At 35.4% G+C, this 25,579-nt stretch overlaps 1 protein-coding gene across 5 annotated transcripts in view; it reads right to left on the bottom strand.

Moving 5' to 3' along the window:
- Positions 1-25,579, bottom strand: part of Hem (Nck associated protein 1 Hem) — a 244,909-nt gene that overhangs the window by 171,347 nt on the left and 47,983 nt on the right. For all 5 annotated transcript variants that reach the window (XM_090373716.1, XM_090373719.1, XM_090373718.1 and 2 more), the window contains exons 5-10: positions 24,455-24,597; positions 19,572-19,662; positions 14,873-15,010; positions 13,256-13,304; positions 9,983-10,136; positions 1,654-1,710 (exon numbers count right to left, since the gene is read on the bottom strand). In XM_090373716.1, coding sequence (XP_090229842.1) covers positions 1,654-1,710; positions 9,983-10,136; positions 13,256-13,304; positions 14,873-15,010; positions 19,572-19,662; positions 24,455-24,597 — 632 coding nt within the window. The remainder of the gene's footprint in view (positions 1-1,653; positions 1,711-9,982; positions 10,137-13,255; positions 13,305-14,872; positions 15,011-19,571; positions 19,663-24,454; positions 24,598-25,579) is intronic.

Raw genomic sequence — 25,579 nt, 5'->3', positions numbered from 1 at the left:
GCCAAGATCATAGCATAAAAAGTATAAAAGAAAAAAGGTTAACCTCTTCGTAACCTTTTAGAAAGGTTATCATGTCAAAAATATATACAAATATAAAATAGAGTAAAAGGTAGTACACATGGACAAAATATAAATGCTCAACATTACACGTATTTGTAAAAATTTAAAAACATCTTACATGTGGTCATTGTTTGATAAAATCTGAGTGTATTTGGCTCAGTCAGATGGGTAAAAATGGTAAAACATATTTTGTGCACCAGTAAAATTGTCATGGTCAATTAAAATATATTTTATAGTCAAAATGGTGTCCCATGACTCGCACAGAGGAGAGTCTTCAGTCCTCAGCAGGAAAGTGTGTTTAAGATGACTGTGTCCTATGTGGAGCTGAGCAAGAACAACTACGATTCCTATGCAGACTAGACTGTCACGTTCCAATTACAGACTTTATGTGATATAATTTATTTGATGTCTGTACATTCCATAATTTTGTATTATTTATAGCCTGTAGCCTGAAAATCCATGATTATTCATGAAAATTGCTAATTTGGCTGCAGTATTGGCCAAATCCTTTCCCCTAGTCCCACTGTGGCTAGGGATCAAGCAGAAGCAGACATCGAATTCACGTTCAGAGGGAAAGTGTGCATCTTCTACTAACCAGGACTGGATGAGAATTTTATCTCAAATTAATAAAGCCTAATAATAAGCTCAAAGAATCAGAATATAAAATAAACTGTTGGTACTGGCAAGTTCTTATGTGATCCAAGGCTAACTCTATAGTGTGCAGCTCTGCAGTGTATATGCCGCATTCAGGAAGAATCTGCTTGAATATAGTAGTATCTGAAAAAACCGCAGCAGCAGAGATTCTACACATGATTCCAACTTCGAGCCCCTTTGATCCCAGCTTCTGGCAAGAAGTCAGAATGTTCAGCTCGGCTGAGCGTTCATATGGTAATATGAACATGAAATTGACTTCAAGATTTAAACTACAAATTACTTCTTGGTAAACTGATATTAGGCCCACCTCATAGCTTCTTGTATCTGGAAGGCAAAACTAGCCATGCTTGAACTCTAGCAACAACACAAGCCACTATTACAGTGAATGAATATTCACTGCTGTGTCATCATCCTCAAGACCAAACTATTAACAAATGCTACAATAATTGTTCTGAATATTATATTCCATCTGCAAGAGTAACCTAGATCTTACAAAGGCATAAGGGATCAAACAAAATTCTCATAAGGCTAATTAACAGCTAAATGAGATCAGGCTACAAATTAAGTTTTAATTCCACAACTGAGGAGATATATCTGTAAATAGCAATTTTGCATTACTGAAAAAAACTAAATTTTATTCTATTTTATTAATTTAAATAACTGATATGCAAATTTTGTATACATTAATAATTTACTAATTTTAACTTCCTTGTCTTTTACACACCAGAGGACTACCTTGTCCTTTAGCATGTTTTAGTAGTATAATTTTCCATTACCCATTTGGTGTTTTTGAAGAATGTTTTTCTTTTGCATTTTTCTTTCTCATACCTAATTTCCATTTGGTAATGCAGTCGCAAGTTTACTTATATAAATATAAATTAAAGTTTATAAAAATAGGAATTAAAATATGAATTAAAGTTTATAAAATAAAATACTTACGCATTTTGTAATGCATAGTTATAACAATCTTTTACTTCAGATACCCTTTTATTATACCTAAATTTAAGGAAATGAAATTATCAGAATCAAAAGCTAGATCAGAAAGAGTGTTTGTATGAGGGGTGATCAAAAAATTTCAGGGACTAACTTTCTATCTTGAAGTTGCAACACCGTCACAAATTGTAACCTATTGTAACATGTTCAGTGACTCATCTTGACTTACTAACTCAAAATTCACTCATTTCTTTGCAGTCAGTTCTAATTAACATGCATTAAATTGAATGTGTTTATGTATTTTGTTACATTTTAAAACAAGTGATTTTAATGAGCAGAAATGCATCAAATTAGGGAAAAGTCTAACAAAACCCATGAAGTGTTAAAAATAGCTTTTGGAGAAGATCCTAAGTCATTCAAGGATTTTTCAGTAGTTCACAAAGTTTAAAGAAGGTCACTTGTCCATCAAATGTAATCCTCACCCTTTGGCTGCCCTTGAACTTCAAAAACCAATTATTCAATCACTTGTTTTTGTGATATGATCAGGAGTGATCAATGTTTAATTATCTGCAATGTTATTAGTGAAAGTGATATTTTTTTATGGGACAAGTCAATCAGTTTTAACAAGATTTGAGAATGTGACATGTTTCAGCCAAATTTTTACCTTGCATATAAGGATCTCTTTTCCATCATGCTGATGCTGACACAAGCTTTGTTTCTTTGTCATTACTAGTGATGAATCGTATGTGTATGGAAAAAATTGAGACTCCATCTTCTCCAAGGCCCAAAAAAAAGTATGAATCTAAATAAAATGTGAAGATCATGCTTATATTTTTGATTCACACTGTACTGTTCATTATGAATCTGTCCTGCTCAGTCAAACAGCACACCAGGAATATAACAAAACAGTTCTATAACAATTGTGTGATGCTTTTCTCACCAGATTTAGCTTTCTCTCTCTCTCTCTCTCTTTTTCCCATTAAGCTTAAAGCCCCCTTGAAAGTTCACATTTGCAATGACAGATTTGAAATTATTAGGAACATGATATAGGAATTATTATCAATTCCAGAATTTGCAAAAGCATCGGAATCAGTATATAAAATGCCAAGGAAACTATTTTGAAGGAAATATATCTGAATAGCTGGGAGGCTTCATTTCCCAAATATAACTTCAGTCACCAAACTTTTTGATCTCACCTCAATTTATACTTTCTTTAGCAAAAGGAAGTGTAAATAAAATTAAACTATTATCATTAAAATTAAATTTATGATTTGATTTTCCATATGTTTGCATTTCAATTATTAAAAATATGAAACTATTACATAATCAAAATCAATTAGTATATACATATGAATACTAAACAAAACCAGAATTTTCACAATAAATGGTTCATAACAGAAATGCAATTTTCATCAATGAACAGATTATTCTATAGTCTTTTATAGTTTCTTTGTACGATTTTCTTCTCACCACATATGAACAAGCTTTTAACTTAGAACTCATTTATTAACTAAGCAGAAAAACAAATACCTGAAACTGAAACTCAACAAATAAACATTCTGGTGGATAAATAAGAATAAAATCACAAGTAAACAGAATTTGAATTAACAACTTCAAGTCCTATTTCTTTCTTTAAAATTTATTAAGAAGTATTTTACTATGTGTAGTTGGTTGGCTGTTGCTGGATTTTTTTTTTGGCACAGAGGCAACGTTGGCCATAGATAGGCACAGCCTATCTATTACAGTATTATGTGACAATGACGTTGACGTTTCTTAATTATGGTTTATATCTGGTTAAAATATCCTATTAGTTTTAAATAAGTAAATATATTTTCAATGTTGTTATCGCCTAGGATTTGTGATAGTCAGGGAATCCTGAATATTTATAGGGAGATGGAAGGCTGATTGTCGCGCCATGTGGTATTGTGGACATTCTATGAGGAAATGTTTTACAGTAAGTTGACAAGAACAGTGAAGACATACTGGAGGATTTGATTTAGTGAGTAAGTACAGGTGTGCTAGATGATTATGTCCAATGCGCAGTCTGGTTAAAATGACTTCTTCATGCTGATTCTTACGAAGACTTGAATTCCATGGCCGAAGTTCATGTTTTATTTGAAACAGTTTATTGTTTGGTTCATTTTGCCACATTTGTGACCACTGAGTGTGGAGAATCTGTTTTATGATAGGTCTGTAATCGGAATGTGGAACTTTGTAAAGCCTTAAGTTTGTATTTGTAGGATTCTTTGCTGCTCGATCAGCACTTTCATTACCTTCAATGCCTGCATGTCCTGGGATCCAACAGAAATTTACTTGCACTCTTTTGTTTTTGAGCTTCACAAGATCTATGTGTAGTATAACTTAAACTTCATAAAACAATTTAGAACAATTCAGTATTAGTAGAGGCAAGTTCATGCAAGAAAGCAAGTTAACAACATCATCAACCCCAAAGAAAACCCACTTACCCCACCTATATATCCCTGAAAACAATCCATCTGATCCTTCCTTAAATTTATTCAAACTACCCTCTTTCTCAAAAACACATAGCATTTATTCCAACACCAATTACTCTCTGGCAGAAAGCAAATTTCTGTGTATCTATCCTGCAACCATCCTTATCTAATTTAAATTTATATCCCCTTGTGTATTAAAATATCTGAAGGAGTCATCCCAGAAGGAGTAAAGATGCCATCTGCATTTAGTTTATCCAATCCATTTCAAGCATTAAACATTTGTGTATCTTTCCGGATGCTGCAATTTACAGAACTGAAGACTTTCGTGGAAAGAATACCACTTTGTGCCATTCTCTGAACTAGTTCTAACAGATCCATACCTGTCCTAAAATGAGGCTTTCAAACCTGTATGGACTACTCAAGACACAGCCTATTATTTTCAAACAATCATTTGCTTTGTCTCTACTGAAATAGTTCTGTATAAAATTAAGAGTCCCATGAGTAGTTGTAGCAGCCTATGCACTGCTCAGAGAACTTCACATTGGTTTGTATAATTACCCCATGTTTTTTTTTTTTTAATTCTCCACTACCTTCAGTGTGGTACAAACTAATTAGTGTTATTTTGTGATTGCTGTTACTCAAATGAAGCACCTTGCATTTATCAATTTCCAACTTTTTAGCATATATCTGCATAATTTATCCAGGTCTTGTTAGAGCAGAATACCCTCATTACTGTCATTAACGTTTCCCTCACTGTCCCCCCACCAACCTTTGTATCATCAGAAAATGTAAATATTAAATCTGTATGCCTTCATCATCATTAATACACTGAAAACAGTAACAGGCCCAACCTAGAATCCTGAGGGATGCTCGGTTTTCTGCCAGTTAACCAACCCTTTATACATAGCAATAACCTGCCCGTAATGCCACAGTGCTCCAATTTCTACAGCAGTCAATCATGTGGAAAAGGAACAAAGCTTCACTGGAATCCAAGTAAATCATGACAAAAAAATATTATGTTTTTACATCCAGTTCCTTTGTGACTATCCCAGAGTAGCTAATCAGACTGGTCAGACACCTCTGCTTCACAAATCTGTGTTGTTGTTGCTATTGCTATATAACAGCATTCCCATCAAGATGTTTCTGCACTACTCCTTTACCCACTTATTCCATTAACTGCCCATTGTAAACAAGTCAAACTTTTTTTTTTTTCAATGAAAACTCCCAAACATGAAAGGTATTAGAACTTACATCGATGAGCCAAAACATTATGACCACCTACCTAATATGATGTTGGTCCTCCACGTGCAGCCAAAACAGTTCATACCCAGCGAGGCATGGACGCTACAAGATTTCTGAAGTGTTTTGTGGTATCTGGTACCACAACACATAACCAGTAGATCCTTTAACTCCTGTAAGGTCTGGGGTCGAGATGCCGCAGATTGGAGTTGCTGTTCCACCACAAACCACAGTTGCTCGATGAGGATTGATGTCTGGGGAATTTGGAGGCCAGGGCAATACCTGGAAGTCTCCCCATGTTCCGTGAAACAGTCTCAAACAATCTGGGTGGTGTGGCATGGCGCATTATCCTGCTGAAAGACAGCACCGCCAGAGGGGAAGGTCGCTGCCATGAAAAGGTGCACCTGGTCAGCAATGATATTTAGGTACATGGTAGATGTCAGAGTGCCCAGCACATGGATGACTGGACCTAGGGTATCCCAGCAGAACATCACCCAAAGAATGACACCACCGCCACTGGCATGTTTTCATCCCACGGTGCATCCAGGCACCATCACTTCCCCAAGTAAACGACGAACATGTACCTGGCCGTCCACATGCAACAGAAAAACAGGAAACGTGATTCATTGGACCAGATGACGTTCTTCCAATCATTCAAGGTCCAGTTTTGATGCTCGCATGTCCATTGTAGGCACTGTCACTGGTGAACCATGGTTAGCATGGGCACTCAGAGCGGCCTACAGCTACGCAACCCCATTTTCAGCGGGTTCAATGTACTGTGTGTTGTGACACATTACTCCTGTGTGCCGACCAGGCTAGCCGAGTGGGTAAAGTACCTGCCCGGCGACCCAAAGGTCGTGGGTTCGATTCCCGCCTCGGGTTGGATCAAAGTACTGCAAAAACCTTGGGAGGTGCAATATGGCCACAGAAGCCGATGTGCCAACAACTACCAAATCAAAAAAAAAAAAAAAAAAAAATTACTCCTGTTACCAGCATTCCAATTACCGAAAAGTTGCGCCACAGTCGCCCTTCTGCTGCCACATACCACCCAAGAGAGCCTTCACTCACCTCGAGCATCGATGAGCCGTGGTCGTCCAACACCTCGCCAGTGGTTCATGGGTTTTCCCTCCTCAGACCACTTTCGATAGATACTAACCACGGCTGACAATGAGCACCCCCACCAGTCGTGCCGTTTTGGATATGCTCTGATCCAATCGTCTGGCCATTACAATTTGGCCTTTGTCAAACTTGCTTAAGTCCGCTGCCCTTCCCATCTGAAGAACACGAGTAACACTGATTAATGGAGCTCAGTATCAGGTGTTTTTTATACTGTGTCCTGACCCGCACATGTGGCCCAGTTCACCTGCAGTTTCTTCGATTTGCATAACGACTTGCTGGACATAATGTTTTGGCCCATCGGTGTATAGTACTTAGTACTGCACATGGGGATGAAGTTTAAGAAGATGAGAGAAGACAGACTTAAATTTCTGTAGATTGTAATTTTCAGGAAATAGGTGTGAAGTGGGGTTATTCCATAAAACTGAAACAATAAATAGAAAGAAAAGCTGGTTCTGATTGCATCTGAAGTTGGACAGTAAAAGGATGCTGACTGGTTATGGCATGTGTTTGGCCTGGTGTGTGTGTGTGTGTGTGTGTGTGTGTGTGAGAGAGAGAGAGAGAGAGAGAGAGAGAGAGAGAGAGAGAGAGAGAGAGAGAGAGAGAGAGAGAGAGAGAGAGAGAGAAGGGGGGGGATATTATAGAAACTAATTTGGAAGAACGCTGCCCATGGAAGTATCTATAAAAAAAGGATGCAGCTTTTTTTATAACATCTATGAGCCAGAGAATGGAAAGACTGTGAAAGAAGTAGATCATTAATTAACCTAACTGCCCTCTTTTAAATGGAATCTAGAAGCCTGAGAGAGGTTATATGGGAACAATATTCCATGGTAGGTCAGGTTTGAGATTTATACAGAGAGTAGCTGTTCAGAAGAAAAGTATTGCTGAGAGCAAAAGAGAAAACCCAGTTTTTAAGTGCAGAGGAAGCAATATTTGTGATATGCATATGCCAAGGGAGATTAGAAATCAGGGTAATCCGTAATAGAGATGTGTGATCTTGTCTATAAATCTGAGTATCATGAGGAGAAGCATAGGAACAGAAGAATGCTTTTTGCAAAGCAGAGGACAGAATTGAGTTTTAGAAGGATTGAAATTAATTAAGTTATCTTTGCCCCACTGGAAAATTATATGGAGAACAGCATTTAAGGAATTGGTAGTGGATATTCAAGAAATTGATGCTGTTTGTGCAGGGCAATGCTTCTCAAACTGGAAAGTAGAATGTGATGTGCTATCATCAGCAAAATTATGGATAGCATTTCTCATCAATGGAAGATCATTAATATATGAGAGGAAAATAGTGAGAGAAGGAACTGAATCTTGGAGAATACCAGCATTAGTGAAGAAGTAAGAAGACAGAGCCATCTACTATCACCCATAGTGAGTGGTCAGAGAGAAAACTGGATACCCAATTACAACAGTTGGCAAACCATAAGATGGAAGCTTATTTAAAAGACATTATGCCAAACATGATCAAAAACCTTTGAAATGTCAAGAGAAAGTACTTGAGTTTCACCAAACTTTTCTATTGAATTTGTCCATAGATGGATAACACAGGCCAGAATATCACTAGTCGATTGACACCGACAGAATCCATACTTGCGATCATTGATCAGATGGAAGGTTTCTAGATAGTTTAAGAGTTGGTGATTAATTGATTTCAACATTAATTCAGAAATGTTGTTATTTGGTTTTTAGGAGCATTAGCAACTAAGGCCATATTGCTCCAGGATATGCGGTGGTCATTTCCTGACCTTTCCACATCCTCCGTATTTGATGGTGACAGGCTCGAACCCCGGTTTAATCAAGAAGCGTGTGCTGCGCACTACTGCTCCTTCCCACCTGGCTATGGAGACGCCTAATTCAGAAAGGGTATAAGTAAATGCAATGGGAAGATAATTAGATGGGAGGGATTTGTCACCCTTTTTAGGAACTGGCTGGATATGAGAAATTTCCAAGCAGAAGGAAAACACTTTTGGAATAAGAAAATGAAAAAAGGTGATGCAGAACAGGAGTAAGTTCAGGAGTGTAGGTTTTGAAAATAAGTGGAGAAATATCATCAGGACCTAGAGCTTTCTTATCATCAAGATTGTCTTATCATCAAAATCCTTCTGATGGAAAACCACAGGAGACACTGAATAGTGTGTACTGGGAATGGTGGGTAGTGGTTTACAAAGATCATCAACACATCAGTTGGAAAAAAAGTAGGATGCTAGTAGGCAAGCTTTATCTTTGGCTGAAGTGGCAATAGAACCATCTTGTCTTCACAGAGGTAGGAATAGAGATGGGCAAAAGTTGCGGACAATAGCTTTGGCGACCAGAATGTTCGACTACCATTTGGACAAGAAGCAAGTTTTCTACTCTTAGCCTGTTTGAAATCTAGTTTGGTGTGATTAATAACTGCTTTACAATTGTTGTGAGCATTGGTGTAGGCAGTAAATGAACCTGGAGATTTGGATACAAGCCAATTACGATATGCAACATTCTTCTCTTGAACAGCCTTAGAACATTTATTGGAAAACCAGGGTTCAGATAAAGGACAAGATTTTAAGATGGAGTGTGGAATAAAAGAGTTCACCCATACAAGAACATTAGTCTTCTCTAATAGCAAAGTATTACTTATTTGAATTACTTATTTGAAGTCTCATGAAAAATTTCACAATATGAGATGTTACAATAATGATGCCAATGTACAAACTTTGTTTGCCTAAGATATTAAACAATGTAATAATAATGCAAATGCACTAACCAATGTCATAGTTTTAATTTTCTTAAAGAATCTTAAGCGCTTTCTTGGCATCAAGGTTTTTCAAAATTCTTCTGACCTCCCTTTGACAGACAACCACAGAGAGAGAGAGAGAGAATCAACAAGATATGGGTTTAAATTACATTGCTTTCAAAATTAAAATTCCAAAGTAGCCATATCGACAATAACCATATATTGATAACACAAGTATAATGTAGCAATTCTGTCTCCTGTGTATTCCATATATGCAAAACATGCACATGCAGAATAGTGGTTACTACATCTGGCTAATGTATATTCTGAATGAAACCTTCATATGCACCACACAGCCCCAATTTGGCTATTATTTTTATTATTATTATTTTTTTATCTTTTTTGCTTTACTATAAACAATAAACTGATGAATTGTTTAATTTCACCATTGCAACTAGCTGTTGGAGCAGTAGTAATACTGAAAAATCTTTTAAGACAGTTTCAAGTAAAATAGACAAATATAAAAATAGAATAATAAACTGACAAATGAAAAATAGCAGAACAAATGGATTTCAGCACTGGAACATTATATGATGGGATAGTCACATCACGAAAACAACTAAATATCAAAAAGTGAAGTTTATTTTAAACAGATTTGCATTCTGAAAGTAACTTAAACAGATCAGCACAGATCAGAAACAGATTTAATTTTCATAACTTTCAGCTAAGCACTTTCAATACTAAAAAAGTATCATAAAATCTAAAACATTTATCATATTGCAAAAACAAAAATTTTATCAATAACATATACCCCTTGAATGTTTCAAAGAACTGCTGTATATAGGAATGTGTCTGCAACACCTCATCACGAAACAAAGTGTGCACCCATCCTCCATGCAACGCTCCCTGGAAGAGTTCTTGGGCCGGAGGTTGGCTCAAATACTGATGAATTAAAGTAAAACCAACTAAGGAGAAAAAGATAAATAATTAAAAAATACTATGCAAACTGAAGAACATTTGACATTACATTTTATAGAAAAAAAAAAACAACTTAAAACTAAATAATTCTACATGCCAGTATTGCCTGTGAGTCTTCTATTATAATAGACAAAACTATCTTTAGTAATATATAATAAAGTATAAGGAGTAAAAACCTGAGCACTCCCCAACATTTCATTCAAAACTAATGTATGCAATAATACTAAATATTGCTATGAAGATTCCTTGTTGTCTTCATGTAAAAATTATTATTTTTAAATCTAATTAATGATTCCCCACATAATTTTTAAATTAAATTTAAAATAATATGATAACAACATAACTCAATATTTAATAACTCAAAATATTTATGTCCACATATATAATTCAAGTATTCATCTATTTTAATCTGTATCTTGTGAATCATATGTCATGAAAAAAATAAATAAAAACAAAAACAAAAACGTTTAATTTGGTTATGTATAGTCTGAGAAATAATACTTTTCATTTTGAATTTTCAATCATATGCCCTTCTTACATATCATTCTTTATTATAGCATGGAAGACACACACACACACACACACACACACACACACACACACACACACACACACACACACACACACACACACACACACACACACACACACACACACACACACACACACACACAGCGTTTCAAAAATGATGGTCAATAATTTAAAGGTGAAGAGTACAAATTAAATAAGCAAAAAAGTCCCAGTGAACATCGGGCCACAAATGAATTGTTTAGGAGATAATGCACATTTTCCATTAAGATCTGCCACTATGGGAGCACTCTAGGAGGGTAGTCTGTATTACTGAGACCTTGTACATGCCGGTAGGGGTACAGTAGTAATAGTAATCATGGCTATAGTAATAGTAATCGTGGCAGTGATGCAATAAAGCAAGCATATGAGCTAATGTAGCATCAACCAAAAAAAAAAAAAAAAATTCACACAACCATTCCCTCTAAATGTATGTCCAGTTCCTCCTTGAATTTATTTAACCTATCAACTTCCATAATGACAGATGGAAGTTTGTTCCAGAAATTAACCACCCGCTGGCTAAAGGCAAATTTCCGCACATCTATTCTACATCTATCTTTCCTCAATTTGAATTTATGCCCCCTTAGGTTCATAATCTGAACAAGTGGAAGAATCCCATCAGAATTCAACATGCTCAACCCATTCAAGGCCTTATACACCTCAACCAGATCACCTCGCAGGTAGCCCACCGGGCTAGCCGGGTGGCTAAAATGCCTGCCTGGCAACCCAAAGGTCGCGGGTTTGAATCCCACCTCAGGCTCGGATCAAAGTACTGCAAAAACCTTGGGAGGTGCATTATGGCCACAGAAGCCGATGCGCCAACAACTACAAAAAAAAAAACCTCACAGGTGCCTAGTCTCCAGCCACTGCAACTTGCAGAACTTAAGCCTCTCTTGGTAAGAGAAGCCCTTCATTCCCCTCACCAATCTTGTTGCCCTTCTCTGTGCACCCTCAAGCAAATCTACATCCTTCCTAAAATGAGACCTCCAGACCTATGACTCAGTACTACACTCTTGCAGAGCAACCCTCCTTGTCGAAATTCCTGGATTTTGTTCTATTCTTTCTAACACCTTTTCCTCAACATCAGGTGTTAGGCTTCTGGGCCTACCTGCTCATACTCCATGTGCAAAGTGCCCATGTTCTCTAAGGCGTTGATGTACCCTGATGAATGTGCACCTGTTGGGTTGACTTCAGTTGGGAAATGCTTCTTGGTACAAACAAGCAGCCTCGAGTGCACTGCCATTGGCTTTACCATACATGAAGTGCATGTCTGCATACTCTTCGTTGCTGTAACCTCTTTCCATGTTGACTATCCTTTGACAAGTACTAGTATGCCAGCACGTCTCTAGCATTGAGAAAGGGGAAAGGAAGAGAATGAGCATAACCTAACCTAAACAAACAAGTCAGTGGTGGATCCCAACTAGAATATGCAATATCTAGAAAACGATTCACTTAAGGACCCATGTTTACTAGGCTTTTTCTGCATATTGCAGTCTGTACAGTTCACCTTTAAATTATTGATCATCACTTTTGAAACACCCTGTATATAGATATACTCAAATTTGGAATGGAAATGACTGACATGAGTAAATAACTAAGGTATCCCATAAGAAACTGACCATGAATTTGCTAATTTCACTAGAAACTTCATGGATAGTTAAATGTTGATTCCTCCTAATCAGAATGGATCATGATTCATTGGTTCATTTAGTTCATTCCTTGCATCATTTAGCTTTTGCTAAATGATGCAAGGAAATATACAAAAAAAACTAACTCCTCCCCTTCGATCCTCCTTATTTCTCTTACAATCACCGTAATGAAAATTTTAATCACCTGTTTCAAAGTAGCACCATGTCAGATATCAACATTTACTGATATTTATGCATTCCAAAAAGAAACTCTCAAACACCAGAACAATCATTGAAAACAAGGATGTCTAGTCTTGCCCCACATAAGTACAATTAGGTTAAAGCAATGCTCTCAAACTCTTGGTGGCATAGTGGATTTAATCTGAAAATTGAAAAAAAACAAAAAAAACAGAGAAGTTTATATGACGTGATCTAGCTGTTCAATGGTTGAATACCAAAAAGGTTACATCATTTAAGAATTACTACGCTTAGCTTTAAATTACTTTATATGGTTTATGATAAGTCAAGGGTGAGTGTAAATTCATTTCCAAACACTTTTATATTTGGACCCTGCTTGTTAAAGCAATAAATCTCAGTATTTCTTAGCTGGTAGACATGATCAGAAGACAAGATCAGAAGTTTTAAAAACAGCTAATGAGAGAGAATGGTTAGCAATTCAAATAAAGTATAGCAAAAATAAATTCTTTGGCAATAATATAAATAAATATGCCTTTATATTAATCCATGTTCTTCATTACTATGCAAGTTAATGAAAGTACATTTTCTTGAAATGAATCTTCACTGAGAAAATAGAATCACCATCTTGAGAGATGTAACTTAAAAGTATTAAGAAAATTTAATGTTTCTATGCCCTTTACAATAAAATAACTCAAAATTAAACTGGTACTTACAAACAATCCACCTTTCCATAACATCAAGAGACAAATATTCACAAGGCATCTGAAAATAAAATTTTCGTATAATTGGCAAGTACATGAAAAAAAAAATAATAATAAATAAATATTCATTTCTGATTTATCACACTAACTTTTATTTTAAAATCACTCTATTTTTAAAATTGTACCATATAGTCACATGCAACAATATTTTTTTACTGAGAGATGGGGGGGGGTATTTTCTTCTTGCTTTAGGCTATACACAGCTTTGGAAACTGAACTGACTTGGCAAGCTAATTCTTATACACAGCTATGGATGTAGTTTGACAAATCAAAATTTTAAAAGAGCCTTTTTTTTTTTTTTTCTAGCAATTTTATATCATTACAAATGACGAAATGAATATGATAGTATGAGCACACAATCATATTTCAAATTCTGTCTTTCTGTAAAACAGGAGCTGCACACATTCTTGAGGTTATCATAACAGGCATTTTCACCACAGAAGCAAAGTGTATAATTATAATTTCATGGTATACTGTGTAAATCGTAAATGTCACTGTCAAAGTACAGTTACTTTGTGATCATAGAAGGCAGCCCTTTTGTGTGCTTTGTGCATAAAAATCATTAAATACAGGAGATGCCATTTAAAACCCATGCTGATGATAATTATTAGGGCATGTGGCAAGTTGAGATTAGGCAGCTGATACAAATTACAAGCTTTCTATAATTGACCCTTTTTCTTAGTATATTAACTTGGTTTTTTATGAAAATCTTACTCCTTAAGTTGCAAAGCATGCAGATGTTAGGTTTACCCAGTTATTTTTACTCTATTCAAATGAAATTTATTGAATTTTTAATAGTGAAATTAGAACAAAAACATTTCTTGAAGGGCACTGAAAGTTACCACTGAATGAACAGAGTGCAAAAACAGTAAAAGTAGTGTGTAAAAATAGTCGTAAAAGAGCTAAGTATTAAATAGTATGTGTGCTTGGAGGTGGGGATTACATATTGTGAAACAAAACCTATCACATTTTCTTATGCTTCCTAAAGTCAAATCACTGTAGACATTTCTTCCAAATCTAATCCTGGTTTGATTTGGAAGAAATGACACCAATACCAGATTGCCAGCAAAGAAATACACACCTTGGATTTAAAATAATGAAACAAGCACATTCCTTTTCTTAAACAAGTGTTTTATGATTTCAGTGATGTTCACTGGTAATTTATCCAAGCAAAGGTGTACATATTTAGCAGAGCCATATAAAAACTTCAAGGCCCATAAAAGCTGTTATTTCCATGGATAAATATGAGCTAAGACAGAGATACCAATCTGCATTTGATCCAAAAAGTCAAACAGGAAATGATTTTTACTATGGGAAATACGTAGAATAATTACTGGACATCTTTTTTGCTGTCTTTCTGATTCTTCTTCACTTTTTGTTTTAAGTTTTTATATAAGAATAAGCTTATATCTCTCAAATTTTTAACTTTGATAAAAGTAAAAATGAAAGTAAAATAAAGCAGTCTTAATCAGGACAGAGATTGAAAAAAAAAAAAAAGAAAAAAAGTTGGTTATTCAAATTAACTTGAAATTTAAAATTTGTTTACTGACAACTGTATGTGATGCTTACCGTTTCTGTTTGTGCAGGATTCAGCATTTGGGAAGGGCTTGCCACTAAACTTAGCATTTGACTTTTCCGCCAGTCATCTACTGTTAAATTGCGCCTTGGAAAAACTTGTTGCAAAGACATCAGGGCTTGAAATAAGAGCTATATATAAACAAATTAACTATTAGTAATACATCCAAACAAATCTATAGTTATTATTCACAAATTGTCATTAGAAAAGAAACTTCTTAAGAATATTCAATGACATTTATAACATTCAGCAGTTTACATTCGGTGCCCACTTTATTAGGTACATCTAGCTATTATGTTCTGTATTACACTCTGGCATAACGACAAAAATCAGGGGATTCTCCTATTACTTATTTGGCAAGAATGCTATCATCAACCATATTTAGTAGTCACATGAACTCAAATGTACATACTACTGCACTCACATTGACCACAGTCACATCAGGCCAAATAACATAAAATCCCCCTTTTGCCAGCAACACAGCAATGAATTGTCTTATGGATTTCAATAACTTCTGGTAACACTCTGGCAGTATGCCAACCTATGCACACCGGCCAGTACTGCAATTTCTGTACAATGGATGCCAATGGTTCACAATGCTAGGCCCTCTTGATGTTATCTTGTTGGACGTTGCAACTCTTGTGTTCACTAAAATTTTCTCCAATTAAAATCAAAGTCTCAACAACTCTGCAGTAAAAACACACTTTAACTCATGGACAGAAAACCCAAGTATCTCTTTTAATTTAAAAACTTAAGAAACAATATCTGTTTAATAATTTTGTCTCACTATGCCTGGTCATTGGTTTCCATCTAATACTAAACACATTCCAGTTACCTGAGTGAACTGTGATTCTACTTTTTATGTAACTAAACAGAAGAAATAAAAAGTCCTGTTTTAGAAAACAAAGTAATGCTTTATTTTGTTTTCTAAAATGTTAAAGTCTTGTTTTAGAAAACAAAGTAATGCTAATGTAATTTCTTCATAAACAATTTGGGGAGATTTAGAATGCATGAATAATTTTACAAAACTGCTTGGAATATAAAGTTCTTAGTAATGTAAAACAGTTTAAAAACTTTTCAACACTGAACTATAAAAGATTTAGTGGCCACTCTGTTTAATTCTAAAGTAAAACAGTAAATTCTAAAGTAATTGTCCTTTAATTAACATGCAATGCTCTTTAGAACCACTATTGATAACATGATGAATGTTTATGGTCACCTTTATATGAATGCTGTCCTTAAGTTCTTTAGACGCCAACATCCTTGACGATATTGGGAAATAATAATAAAACCTTTCCTACCTTGTTCTTGTTTAATATTATGTAAATATTTTTTTAGATCTCCAAAAGACAAACCTGTTACTATAAGGCTGAAAACTTCAAAACTAAAACATTCTGATCCTTTAATGTAGAGCAGCATTTAGGCTTTTTTTACAACTTGAATTCCTGGATCTCTTGTAACATTATAACATATTCCTTCATGTAGAGAACAAACGCATCTATTTTGCTTACAACTGTGAACATTAACTTGGAATTTCTGTAGAATTTCCAAAAACATACATAATGTAAAATTCCAAAATTTTCTCCATTATAATCCCTTACCCTTCTTCTCTAGCACCACTAGTGGTCACACGTGATGAGTGTATTTCAGTTTCAACATTGTGTGGCATTATGCCAAAACTAATGCTTCAAATTGTTGTCACTCAGAGTAATGATGAAAACATTTACAGTGTGTGACTAGAGTTGTGTAACTCTAGTCACACATTGTGACTAGAGTTACAGTGTGTGACTAATGAAAATGTAGCAGCTTTGTTATAAGGCAATAAAAATAACAGGTATATAACAATATATATGAATTGTGAATACAAATCCTTGAAGTTTTCAATTTGGTTCAGTTTGTTTTCAGAAAATAATAAAGAATACTTTCAGGAAAGTTTATTATAATAAATGAGTCTTTAAGAAAAAATATATGCAGCATAATAAAGGTGATGAAAGTTATGATGAGCTATTATTCACAATCTACAATCTCGCACATGCTATATCAAACTGAGAACTGTGGATGGCCAATGAAGAAGAGAGAAACTCCTATAATGTTCCTTCCAACAAGATTTAAGCATGATAATATGGTCCATTATACTGCTGGAAATAATTGTTGTATATGAGAGATAGGCAGCCAACATGATGAGAGGATGAAGGGTTCCTAATCCATAATAATGTTAAAATATGGACTTCCAGAAAAACGTGTTCCAGACCAATATACTTCCTTTATCAGACTATAGTGTTGTATTTATACATGATAGGTCCATTGCTTTATGTTGTTACCATACTCTAACTCTGCTATCAGCAAAATGCAGAGTGAAGCAGGATTTACCAAAAGATCAAACTGATTTTTCCTTAGGGAAATTCAAAGGTATGGTGATGTCCAGCAATGTCATTTACTAGACAGTGCAATGCTTGGCACATCATGATACACTATTTTTTCTAACAGTGTAACATCTGTTGGCCTGTACAATCAAGGATTGTACAGCCAACTTGATAAGGCAATTGTAAGCCTGCAGTTGGAATGCTGAGTCCAAGCAAGGAGACCACTTGAAAAAAGACTGAGCTTTTTGAAAGGGTTCAAAAACAGGTGAGATCTGGTAAAGGGTGCCCATATGAGAAAATATTTCACATATGTGGGCTGCAGAGCTTAGTAAGTAAGCACCATGAGGGGGGGGGGATCGAGATCTATGTGGCTTTGGTGAAAATTTCACTCTTATAAAGGATATACCAGAATAGGGGAAAGAGATTCAGAGTGGATTATAAAAAGTTTTCTTTCAGCCAGTGAATTGTTAATTACTGCAAGCTACCTCTGTAGGTTATTCAGGGTGACAGCAGTCAGCAGTCACAACAATTAAACAATCTGGTGGATCATGAAAACTGAGAGATAATGTCTGGCCCCCAAAAGCATCCCTACAAAACCAAAAAGTGAAGTTCCTGATGTTAAGATGATTATTCACAAACACGGGCACTGTTTTGTTTGATTGATTGATTGATTTAGTTTTTTAAGGTGCATTGGCAGCTAAGGTCATAATGCGCCAAGTCAAGACTGTTTTGTACAGGCAGTATTCACACGCATGGATAATTTGGTTTGCAATGGGAGTAAAGCTGTTCACAAGTTCCCCATAATGCCAACAAAAGCAACATGCAGTGGCCATGGTGCCATACCCATCATTTGTGAAGTATGAGAAGAATTCAACAATGAAAAGAATTCCTATAAAACAACAAGTTTGGGTTTGGAAAATGCTACCAACTACAGTCAAATGAAAAGTTCGGAAGCAGCAGCACTGGTCAAAATGTCACATCACGTATTAATATTTTGGACAACTCTATGCAATATTATAAAATGAGATTTTCCATTTTTTGGCATGTCCAACAAAGCCAAGCTTTTAAGCACCTGGTCTAAGAAAAATCAAAGTTCCTGGCTATCCTGGAGCTCTGATCTGGATTAGACCTATACGACCAACTTTGATTGCTGTGTTGGCAACTGCAATAAAGAAGGAATGGAGCCATATTTCACCAGGAAAACGTTTTCCACACAATCATTTTGACCAAATGTGAGCCAATGTTGTTAATTTTTTTTAATAAACATCCACTTTCTTCTATATTATTAGTGTGTCAGAATACTTTTGGGAGGATAGCATTTTTTTCTAAACCTAAGAGTTCCTGTAGATAACAGATCTCAGATACCTGGGACTAGGGAAATCACAACTGCATTGTACTTTGTACTTTTTTAGGTGTAGTTCTCTCTCTCTCTCTCTCTCGCGCGCACACACACACACACACACACGCGCGCGCGCGCACGCACACACGCACGCACGCACACGCACACACAGTGCCTATTGTTTTCACAATGTCTGTCTGCATGGAACAAAGGGACTTCCAGTGGTTGAGCTAAACCAAATTTCATTAAAATCACAGATAGAAATCCAACAATTATTATTTCTTTTTTTCATACAATCTGTATGGAAAAAAGAAATTCACACATTAAATGGAGTTTTAATCTGCGAATTTCGTCACATTCACGATCACGAGTCTTGCTACGCAAGACTCGTGAATGTGACATTGCTTACGAAGAAATACTTATATACAGAGAGAAAAGAGACTTAAAAATGGGGGGGGGGGGGTAACACAGAAGGCGAGTAATAAATAGTACACAGTTGTAATTAAACTAAATGGCTAATTTTAGGAAACACAAACCTATAGAGTTTTATTAACTATATTTACTTTTCATTTCTATTAATCACAGAAAATGAAAAAATCATTTAATTTAAGAAAAAAAATTTAAAGCACTGTAATTTAATGCACTGTGTATATTAGCTAACTTGTTTCTAATTACAAATACACAGAAATTCCAACAGAAAATAAAAAAAAAACAACCACCATAATTATAGGAACAAGTGATAGCTTTCTCTTGGCATGATTTTTTTTAAGTGTGCGTATATGTGTCTGTTGTGTGTACACTCAAGAATTATTACTAATAACACAAAATCTTGGATACTTGGGATTTGGAAAATCATGAATGTATTGAACTTTTTTCTAATTAAGAATACATAAAAATTTCAACAGACAAAAAAGTAAAATTACTATAATTATATAAACACGATAGTTTTGCCTTGATAATATTTTCAAATAAAATTAGTATTGTAGTTACCTTTGAATGAGGAATAAACTCTTCAGATAATTTTTTAAGTGGAGGATCATAATCTACTATCATTTGTCCAAGACGGGGGAAACTGCTATCACTAGAAAACATGAAATAATGATTTTTTTCAAGTCTGCCTTTTTTCTCTCAAGCATATAATAATAAACTTTTAATATTACTGCTCATATATTTCTCTCCTTATATAATTAAAGCATTTTTCATAGCCTTGACCAGGGATAGGAACTGGAAACCACTAAACTCTAAAAATCAACTGCAGAACACGTTTAAATGAAAAACTATTAACCCAGTGAGTTTTCCAAATGTATGTGGGTTTCAGTGAATTTCCAACAGAAGCAAGTTCTGCATAGTGAGTTTTTTCATGGAATAATGACATTTTTTTTAAAAATTAAAATTTTCTGAAACAATGTGTTTAAATATTAAATTGTTATTTTGACCTTACAGCCCAACAAAACAAAAATAAAATTACTATCAAAAATCTAATAAAAATATTTAAAAAATTAAATTAAAAACTCTTACCTGCTTTTTTTTAATGTAACAGTATTTTTTACATCTATTACATTAATAATATTATTCAGGCCAAATGGTGCAAGGAGATGAATTTATTCTGCATCAGACAAAAAAAAAAAAAAACTTGAGCTAATCACAATTTGTCCATTTGTAAAAATGAACTATTCAATTTTGTCTTGAACTTTGTCAAACTCTGTCGCAACTTCCTTATGAAGAAATTTATTCCAATGATTAACAACACACTTCACAAGGGTGAACTTTGTGAGATCTAACCTCTTGTTCCAGTTTCATCTGCCAAACTGAAAATCCCTCCCTCTAAGGAAGTAAAATGCTTTTAGTGCTCACAACCAATCTAAATGGTCTTCTCTGGACCCCCTCTCTAGAAGTTCTATGTCCCTTTTTAGGTGAGGCATCCAAACCTGAATACAACATTACAAATGAAGTGTCATATTTTGTGAAGGTGAATAGTAACATCCTTCTTCCTGCTGGTAAAGGTTCTTCACTGATAGTACACCCTTGGCCTCTCTTGCTGCCTGCTCCCCTGCAAGGAAAACTTCACATCTGCTCGTATTATAACCACTAAATCTTCCTTGTTCTAAACCACCTTTATTATCATGTCCCCTAGGCTATATTTTACCCTTGTCACCCTAGATTTTTTCCCAAATGCAAACATGCCATTTAGCAGGATTAAGTTTCAGTTGCCATCTTTTGGACAATATGTGTAACTGAACTAAGTCATTCTGAAGTAGCATATACTGGTCATGATTGTTAACCATCCTACCTACCTACCTCCCTTTATATCATCAGCAAACCTCGATGCTTTCCCTAAAATACCCTCGTCAATATTAGTGAGGAAAATCAGAAATAAGAAGGGGGATTCCACTGTAACCTCAGGAACCTCTTCAGAATGACCATGATTACCACTCCTTTTCTCCTTTCAATTAGCCAGTCTTTGATCCACTTTAGGATCTTACCAGAAATCACAAGAAATTTATTTAAAACACCTGTATCACCAGATTTCCTTTTATCAACTTCTGGGTCCAAATTGTGAAAATTTTCTCAATTTTGGCTTTTATAAGCCTAAATTTCACAAGTGAGATCAATAGAGGCAATCTTCTCCTCTTCCTACTCTTCAAAGATATTTTCATGATATCATCTATTATAGCCTGCATATAGAATTAGCTGGAAACATAAATAAGGCAGTAGCACATATAGAGAAAATTTCAAAAGAATTCATATGTCAACAGATACTGTTTGAAGTGACCTTCCAAACACAGACCTACATGACATATTTTACACACATGAAAAATGTAGATTTATGTGTACTCCAGAAAAGGTCAATTACATTACATAACAGTTACATTTAATAATTCTATAATTATAATAAAGGCTTAATTCCATGTTTTTAACAAAACATTTAGGTAAAGGTAACAAAGTAAAATAAGTTACCTGATTACGTAGCTTGGTTGGTTGCTTGTTGAATCATGATGTTAAACAGCGAATTTTTTTAAAAAATACCAATTGCTATATGCACAAAGATCATCTTAAAATGGTAATCTTGAATAATCATAGGCTGCCTTGGAATTTCTCATGACATCATATATGCCTTATGGAGTGGTGAAGCATAAAGTTGAATTTTTTTCATAACTGAAACAGACTTTAAACAATCCCATAGTTGTGTGTGTGCCATTCACTTCAACAAAAAGTTTTGTCCAATTTTCATTAAAAGTACATTTTTAACCATTCAACAGTCCCAACAAATAAGTTATTTGTCCAGTTTTCATTAAAAGTACAATATTTTTGCTACATTAACCATTTAACAGTCTCATATATATATATATATATATATATATATACAGGGTGATTCACTACCAGTGCGACAAACTTGCAGGAGGTGTAGGGGGCACAAAGACGAATCGGAATCACATAGCATTGCAGGGTCCAAAATGCCTTTGTGCAGAAGGGACGTTGAACGGGAGGTCGCGTGAACAGCGATCCTGCTGGAAGTCAGCATTTGCAAACCGGTTCCCCGAGGCAGTAGGATGGACGAGTATTCAAGCGTTGAACTGGCCGACATGCACCTCGCATATGGAGCTGCGGACTGTAATGGGCACGCCACTCTGCGCTTGTACCAGGAACGTTCCCCGCACAGGCGTGCTCCTCATCATACGATTTTGGCACGTGTGCACAGACGGTTACGTGAGACTGGTTGTTTCACGAGAGGTACCATGAATCGAGAGTGAATGACGAGGACGCCAGACAATGAGGAGAATGTCCTACGTCTTGCAGAAGGCAATCCGAGTACGAGTACTTGAGTGATAGGCCAACGATTGGGTATTTCCCAATCCACTGTATGGAGGATACTGTCAACAAATCAAATGAGTTCATACCATCTGCAACGCATCCAATCATTGGAGCCTGCAGATTATCCACTCCGGAGGACTTTTGCTACTTGGTTTCTTCAACAGAAACGGTTCGCAAATGCTGACTTCCAGCAGGATGTTCACGCAACCTCCTGTTCAACGTCCTCTACCGCATGACGAAGGCATTTCGGACCCTGCAATGATATGTGATTCCGATTCGTCTCTGTGCCCCCTACACCTCCTGCAAGTTTGTCGCACTGGTAGTGAAAATATATATATATATTTTTTTTTTTTTTCCCAAGAAAATGTCCATCAACTGTCAGATTTTTTAGTCTACTTTCAAAAACCTGCATGTTTTCCCTCATTTTAATAGCATTTCTGTTTATGGCCTCATTGAAACCAGTTACCCATGCACACTGGGGAGTGAGATATCTTGAGTACTCTGATAGGGATAATTTAATTATCTACCATCCTGAAAATAGCCACCATTCAATATATACACCACCCATTTAGAACTCATGCCAATCCCAATCAAAATTACAACACTCCTTGGGGAAGGGGTGTAAGATTACACCTGACAAGTACACTCTTACTAGACTATACATTATTTTTGTTATACATTTATATGATTACTTCTGTTTAAAATTAATCTAAAAGTAAGTACCCTAGGCATCATATTAGCCCTTTACTTCTAAAACAGACTGCACCTGATGGTGACCTTGAGTTCATTCTCATGGTAGTATGACTACACTTCTGTTCTGAACCACCATATTGAAACAAGAGAGCCACTACTGAAATTATAGGTGCAATCTATTTGAAACCCATCTACAGCCTGATTGAAACAAAATTTACAGGTCTTATGGGTATGGGGACACACTGCTGGTGGTATTTTTATTTTGATATGTCATCTTGAAACAAGATAACAGTCATTACTTACTTGAGCTATCCATGCTTACCGTTTGATCCAGCCAAATTTACTATACTTTTTGGGGGAGAGAGTGGGAGGAACACACCTATCAGGTATACCCTTGTTGGAAAACTATTTAAAATGACCATCTTAAAACAAGATGACCACCACTGGAATTATAGGTACAGTCTACTGGGAACACTTTGGATTACATTCTGATTGAAAGAAAATTTATAGGCCTTATGAGTGGGCATGAGGGTGTTCTGCTGAGATATTTTTATTTTGATCCACCATCTTGAAACAAGATTGCTGCCATTTGATATAAGCACCACTGACAAGTATCATCTTCTTTACTGGTGATATTTTTATAAATTGGAAATGTCTACTGATCGAACCAGATTCACTAAAACAAATTTCTGAAATGCTACTCAGTATCATTTTCATTACAAAAATTATTGATGTAAGAGCAACTATCTTCCCCTATGCATTCACGTGAAAAGTGAATGCATGTGTTTTTGTTATTGAAGTGATGAAAATAGAGACATACAACCATATGTGAATAGCAGCCCAATAATGATTACAGACAAAAATGCACCATTTTACAATCAAATCATATAGTGTAGATGAGTTGCTAAGTAGAAAAGCCATGTATCTAAAGTGGTTATGAGAATGGCAGCTAGTAGTACAGTAAGTGCAGTCAAGCCATGTCTTCTACAGGATTACATTCTTCAGTAATACTGTAATATGTGTGTGTGTGTGTGTGTCTCTTCCCATTATTATTTTATATAAGCCAGTCATATAAATCAAAAAATTTAGATTTTTTTATAAACAAAAAAAATCTAAATATTGTAATGTTTATTTTTATGAATGAGTGAGAACTGTTCACAGATCACACAAAACAGGATTAAGGTAGCATGTGGTACTCATACTTCAGTTTCTCTGTTCCTGACTACACCTCTGTTCTGAACCATCATATTGAAACAAGACGGCCACCACCATACTAAAGAGCAATCATTAAAAAATTTAAATCAAAAATTAAAGCTTGTTTTTTAGGTATTACATATGTTAAATAATGAGTAAATCTAGCTACTCACCTATGACCATGTGTCATTTCATGGGCTGTGTTAAACAATCCTAACACAGCCTTGCGGTCTTCTACTCGGGACAACAAAATCATAAGCGACATGTAGATTGTTATCAGATCCAAATAGTGTTTGGTCAGATCAAAATTTACAGTCTAGACGTGGATGAAATGAAAAATTTGTAATTTAGAGTAGACTATGAAATTTAGAGATGTCAAAAATAATGAAACTAAAAACTTTTGCTTTTTAGATTTCTAAGATTATTAAATTAGAACAGAAAAATTAATAATTAAGAATACACTGTTATCAGATAGCAACACAAAATTAATTTAGCAGGTTGAACTGCATATTAAAATAAAAACATAAACAAAACTAACTGTTCTAAAAATTTTAAACATATATTCTAAAAAAAGGAGTGAAAGTTCTACCAATTTATGACAGTTAATAGTTTAGAATGGTGAAATAAAATTTTCTGGAGTCTCTTCGCTGAGAGGTCTCTCACAAAGAATTCAAAGAAAAATAGCAAAAATTTTCTTTAGTTTTTTTTTTTTTTTTTTTTGTTAGTTGTTGGCACATCGGCTTCTGTGGCCATAATGCACCTCCCAAAAGTTTTTGCATTTTACTCTGATCCAAGCCCGAGGCAGGATTCGAACCCGCAACCTTTGGGTTGCCAGGCAGGCACTTCTTTACTCACCTGGCTAGCCCGGTCGGCCTTTACTTATGTAAACATTATAAAGAAAGGGATGAATCACATTGGTCAACTAGATGTGAATGGTATAACAGTTGATGATTCTGAATAGATATTTTGCATACATGTTCACACACAATTTTTTTCTGGGGATGTGCTTCTGGCATCCCCAGAGATGAGGATGCCAGAAGCATATCACAGATCAAATGCTGGAAGTACATCAAATTACAGGGAGCTAAATGATTTTGTGATAGTGGGGAAGAAAGTGGAAGGAAAATTGTTGAAGCTAAACGTAAATAAGGCATTTTGGGATCTGTCCAATTATACTGTGTGAGAGAGAGAGAGAGAGAGAGAGAGAGAGAGAGAGAGAGAGAGAGAGAGAGAGAGAGAGAGAGAGAGAGAGAGAGAGAGGCAGCAAAAGAGGTTGGAAAACCTTCAGCCACAATTAT

Source organism: Mastigoproctus giganteus, chromosome 5 (genome assembly GCF_048544385.1).
Source record: "Mastigoproctus giganteus isolate SK-2022 chromosome 5, ASM4854438v1, whole genome shotgun sequence".
Lineage (NCBI taxonomy): Eukaryota > Metazoa > Arthropoda > Arachnida > Uropygi > Thelyphonidae > Mastigoproctus > Mastigoproctus giganteus.
Note: the sequence above shows the minus strand (reverse complement) of the source record. Positions and strands in the feature narration are given on the sequence as shown.